This window comes from Cibotium barometz, chromosome 34, assembly GCF_041138505.1.
Source record: "Cibotium barometz isolate CiBa-2024 chromosome 34, ASM4113850v1, whole genome shotgun sequence".
NCBI lineage: Eukaryota > Viridiplantae > Streptophyta > Polypodiopsida > Cyatheales > Cibotiaceae > Cibotium > Cibotium barometz.
The window spans coordinates 27507793-27513496 of record NC_141079.1 but is presented as its reverse complement, the minus strand read 5'-3'; the positions used below and the strand labels follow the sequence as shown (position 1 = coordinate 27513496).

The 5704-nt window shown below is 41.1% G+C and overlaps 1 protein-coding gene across 1 annotated transcript; it reads right to left on the bottom strand.

Annotated features, from left to right (window-relative positions):
- Nucleotides 1-615: 615 nt before the first annotated feature.
- LOC147618858 (chlorophyll a-b binding protein type 1 member F3, chloroplastic-like) lies at nucleotides 616-1715 on the bottom strand. Its single transcript, XM_086773937.1, has 2 exons — nucleotides 1504-1715; nucleotides 616-1420 (listed from the first exon to the last, which is right to left on the bottom strand). The coding sequence occupies exons 1-2, from the start codon at nucleotides 1656-1658 to the stop codon at nucleotides 769-771; spliced, it is 807 nt and encodes a 268-aa protein (XP_086630063.1). The 5' UTR covers nucleotides 1659-1715; the 3' UTR covers nucleotides 616-768.
- Nucleotides 1716-5704: the final 3989 nt, after the last annotated feature.

Sequence of the window (5704 nt, the reverse complement as noted above, 5' to 3'; positions counted from 1 at the left end):
ACTACTTCCTACCTCATATCGTTTTCTAAATTTATATTTCAATGGCTTCTTTTCAGCTTCTTCTCTAACTATCCCTATTACGGTCACTCCTTAACTAACTTTCTTCGCTAAGAATTCTTTTCGACTCGTCATACAATTCACATTATTTATGTCTTAATTAGTCTTAAGGACAAACTTCATATAATGTGAGAAGATGGATTTGAAGACGAATAGTTAAGTAACATGCTAGTGTATAGATTAAGGTACGTTAAAGAATGGTTTACGCCATTTCATTATGAACATAGTAGTAACTTTCATAGTACAGTGTGTAGACTTGTATGCCGACAAGACATTAGAAGATTTTAACTTGAAGAATCTACAGAGGTTTAAACTTTTAAGTTCACCAGTCCTATGCACACTTGTTTTATTCTAATTTTTTTTTTTACTAGTTCAAGGCCCGTGATACGCACATCTTTTTAAGTTTCCAAAATCAAATTTTACCCAGACCTTCTCAAACCTCTATATTCTCTTTTGGAGCCTCAAAATTCTTCCCACTTTTCCTTAGAGATGCACTTAAGACATTAATATATTTTAAGGCACTTAAAACAGGGGACAAGTCCAAGGGTATCAACATGGAAGTGAATTAATTTTCTTAAATCGGCGATCAGAATTACACTGAACTCAAATCACAATGCGCACGTGTAATATTCAATTACAATGATCAAGGATTACAATTAAGCGCATCAGGAGCACCCGACGGAGATCTAGACGGAATACTTGTAAAGCAGCTTACTTGCCGGGAACAAAGTTGGTGGCGTAGGCCCAAGCATTGTTGACGGCAGGGTCGGCCAGATGGTCGGAGAGGTTCTCGATGGGACCCTTGCCGGTGACGATGGCCTGCACGAAGAAGCCGAACATGGAAAACATGGCGAGCCGCCCGTTCTTCAGCTCCTTCACCTTCAGCTCGGCGAAGGCCTCCGGGTCGTCAGCCAAGCCCAAAGGGTCGAACTGGCCGCCCGGGTAGATGGGATCCGACACCTCACCCAACGGCCCGCCCGCCACCCTGTAACCCTCCACGGCGCCCATCAGGATCACCTGGCACGCCCAGATGGCCAATATGCTCTGCGCATGGACCAAGCTCGGGTTGCCCAGATAGTCCAGCCCGCCATCGCTGAAGATCTGCGATCCCGCCTTGAACCACACGGCCTCACCAAACTTGACGCCGTTCTTAGCCAAGAGCTCCGGGGTGACGCAGCCCAGGGCACCCAGCATTGCCCAGCGGGAGTGGATTACCTCCAGCTCCCGGTTCTTGGCGAACGTCTCTGGGTCGGCGGACAGCCCAGCCGTGTCCCAGCCGTAGTCGCCTGGAAACTCGCCCGTTAAGTAGGAGGGCGGGCTGCCGGAGAGGGGACCAAGGTAGAGCGGGCGGTCGGGACCATACCTAAACGTGATCGCAGCGCAACAGCATTAGACACGCTCACAGAAGCTAAATAAAGCAACGAGGAAGAGGGTCACAAACTTTACCAGATGCTGCCAGAGCTGCGAGCCTTCTTCGGCGCCATCATTTGAACGCGCGCCTCCCCGGCTCCCACCTTGCTAGAGAGCTCATTGGCAGGCTTCAGCAGAGCTTGGCCACTGAAGACAGCGGAGGAGAGGGCGGCGGTGGCGGCAGCAGCCATGGCAAAGACGGAGAACGGCTGAGATGGGAGGCGATAAGAAGGTTTATGATACTGATGCGAGATTCAGCGTCCGCTAAATAGCGTGGAAGAGCGCCCCTCCAGCGCCACGCGGCCGCAGGCGATTGAGTAGATATCGAGCGCACCAATGGGAGAAACCCAAGGTGGATAGGGGCCCGCTTTTCTAAATTTTCGTGGCTATGGCTCGCTGCACAGTGGCACATGATGACCTCAAGCTAACTAGGGGCGTGAAATTTGAATGGTGGACCCTGTGGCAGGCTGGCAGCAGTCCTATTCTAGAATTTTTAAAGGTCTCACCCCACTAACTACATTTGAAAAATAAAAAATAAATTGAGAGAGAGAGAGGTATTAACGGTAGAATGCAACACAAGGGCATATAAGACCAACGGTGGGACTTGAACTCGGGTGGATCATGGCTTTTAAAAGGGCCCTCGCACTAGCCAATCATGGCCTTTAAAAGGGCCCTCGCACTAGCCAATCTGTCCCACTTGTAAGAGAGAGAGAGAGAATAATTAAACGCCACTCTAGAGTCACTCTAGAGTCCACAAGGGTCGATTGGAACAAGTGTTTACAAGAAAGCATTTTTCTCAACAAATTGGAAACTTAGAACTTTTTGAAAGTTTTTGTTTTGAGAATTTGTACATTTTTAAGCTTTAAAAAAACTACAATACCTCAAGTTTCGCAAAATTTTCAAAATTGGGAAAATAGAATTCACAAGTAACAAGGTGAAAATTTTCACTAGGCCTGCCACTTACGTGTGTTTTTTTAAACCAAAGAAAGTGTGGAAATATTTATAAGTATAATAGGATAAAGGCAAGCACAAAGGTACATTCAAGCCCAAAATGCATACCCATATGCATATCGATAATGAAAACCATAATGATAAAAGGCAAAAATTTTGGTTGGAGCTTCTGATATCCAGGTCTATTCGTGCATGCGCAAACCTAGAGAATACCTACATGATGTCTAAGTCCATATGCATAGCATAAGTCGCAAAAGCAAAAAACATTGTGAAAAATAAAAAAACCTTGAAGGACTCTAAAAAGTAGTTTGTTGGTCTATTTGGATCTCTCTATTTTAGTTCTCTTTGTTGTTTTTAAAGAGGAGTTTGATTATTAAGGATTGTGATTCTAGTCCATTTTTGTTCTCTCTGGTGTTTTTAAAGAGGAGTTTGATTATTAAGGATTGTGATTCTAGTCCTTTGGAATGAGAATGTAAGTTGATGAGTGGTCAGACCAATAGCAATAGTTCCTAAGATGGTTGTTTCTATGTTGGTGTTTGTCTAGATGTGGTCTAATGCTGATCCGTGGATTGTTGTTGGATGATTGATCACTTGAATGCATGACATTGAGTGAAGAGTCTTGCCAAGAATACAGGAAGATTGTGTTGTGCCTTTCTAGTTGATGTTGAAGTCACCGATGATGATGATTGGGTTATTGTCTTATAATTCTACTAGAAGGTCTTGTAGAAGGGTTGTAAAGGTGTTGATGTTGCTTCTAGGGGATTTGTATGTTCCAATTATATGCATTGTGTCAAACCTTTCATTCTTGAAGGTGGCATGTATCAATTCTATTCCTTGTTTTGCTATTTTTATGCATTGATATCAGACATTGTGTTTGTTTGTATAGAAGTGATAGGCCATATCCATCAAAACAAGAAAGTTCGTCATAATCGGGAAGTATAGCTTCTCTTGATATTTTATTTCTTGTCTCTTAAAGACACAAGATATCAACAGCCCCATGAGATTACTGTCTGCTAATATGTCTTCTTTATGTGCATTGAATGAGACATTATTCAAAGACTCGATGATTATATGGGATTGCCTGTATGATGGCATTGTTCTCTCCTTGCATTCCCATTTTACTATGGTTTGCAAATGTGTTATTTCTCTGAGCACAGTGCTATCAACCTTGATGTGTCCTTTTTGCACTCTATCGAGCAAGAATAGATTGTCCATGCATGCGATTTGAGAAAGAGTTATGTAGATGAGTCCATGAGTTCGAATCTTTTGTGGATCGAATGCTACAGTTGCCATTGTTAGCCCTTGAGATCGGTGTATTGTTCTTGCATTTCGTGTGACTGTGTTCAGAGAAATCTTCCCTATTTGAAATTCCTTTGTGATCTGGTGCAATGGTGTCCATGTTGGTGTTATTGTTTGGTCATACAGATGTTGATTCTCGTACCGGCATTTTAAACCTATGTTGCTTTTAATGCATCTTCAATCCATAGTAGCAGCCCGTGGTCATGTTGGCTACCTCTATGTTGGAATTCCGTGTGAAAAGAAGAAGTCAATCATCTTGCCCATCATGTCTTTAATTTTTCTTTGTAGTCACTTGATCTTTGTAAAGCCTCAAAGTCCTTATACCCTATCCTTGAGGTCAGCAATCGTTCAATGTTTGTATCTTCTTGAACGTCCTACACATTAAGTTGCTTCCCATGCAATTGTGCCTTTCGGGAAGATGCACCCAAGCAGACGTAGGATGTTCAAAATCATTATCTTCATTGTTTTGAAGAACAGATTCTCTACATTCCTTGTAAGTCTTCTATCTTCATTCATTATCTCCCACTTTGCAATTTCTTGGTAGTGATCATGGCAGAGGTTATGGTATGCTCTTTGTTGCCCAAAGAATAATGTTGGGAATTACATCTCTTCACAAAAACCATCTTTGAATAGGTTGAGTGGGGAAAAACCCTCAGATGGTGCAAGATGTGTCACAGAATCATTATGGTCAACAACTTGTTGTGATGTGTATAATCCATGGAGCAACGTGTCTGTTTTGAAATTATCCTCATCAAAAAGCCCTTCATCAATTTCCATAGATGCAGCAATGAATTCTTGTTGCTTTTGTTCTAGTGAAGCTATGTAGTTAATTCATTGATTGTTAAGAATCACGTTGTTGTCCCTATAGAGTGGTGTGGAAATAAGCTTATGTAATGCTTTCATTGTTAGCAATGGTTGAACAATCCCACTTGCATTTAATGCCCACCAATATGGATGCTTCCTTAGTCAAAAATCGTGGCAATGCTGGTCATGCTTTTTCCACATTTGCCATCATATTTATCACACTTCCTCGCAATCCATATTGTCCCTCGTGGTCCAATTCTCAAATCTATGGCAAATGGTACCCTTATGGACACTAGTCTTGCCTCAATTGGATTAAGCTTTCGAATGGATTCATTAGGATTATTCATTTGCATTATGATTCCAAAGAACTTTGGAATCCTACTAATGTTTAAGGATCGTGCGCATTTGTTGTATACTTTGATTCTTTGATTCTTTGTGAATGAATGTTATCATTGTTACAATTATTTACAGTATTGAAAGTAGCGAGGCTCATTTAGTTTACCTTTCTTCTTTCTTGTCCTTTGAATGGTTGCTTCTTGTTCTTGTTCATTTCTGCTCGAAGAAAGGTCGATCTTTTTTTTTCCATAGCCTATACACTTTATCTTGGATTTATTTATCCATGGCAACTATTGTGGGACAAAGTGTTTTGAGTCAGACAACAATTGTGCGGACAGGGGTTGTTGTTTCCACCTCCACTAATTTGTTCAAGATATCTTCTTCTTCAACAAGCCAATGTGTGCGTTTTCTACATTAGAATCACCTTCACATTACTTTCACTACCATTTGCATTGTAATTCATATCTTTAATCCTCTTAAGCTTCTTATAGCTAATTAACATTAAAGTCCAATTAATAAGCTTTGCAACCATATCACATATGAAATATTAACATTTTAGAATTGCAAGTTGTGCCAAGGATCATATCAATTTGTTCCCTTAGTGCTGGTTCATGTAAGCTTAGTTCATTGGCTTTGAAAAAAGAACACCAAACACGCAAGGTATCACTCTCTCCACCTTTTATAGGGCTTCAACAATCTTTGAAACAACCATAGATTTTGAGGCCCTCAAAAGAACATTCATGATACATGAAATGCACAAGAGCCAAAAATATATTTATGCTAGAAGGAAATGATTGAAAGAAATCCAAATCAATGTGTAAATTCTTAACATTCTTCACACTCAACA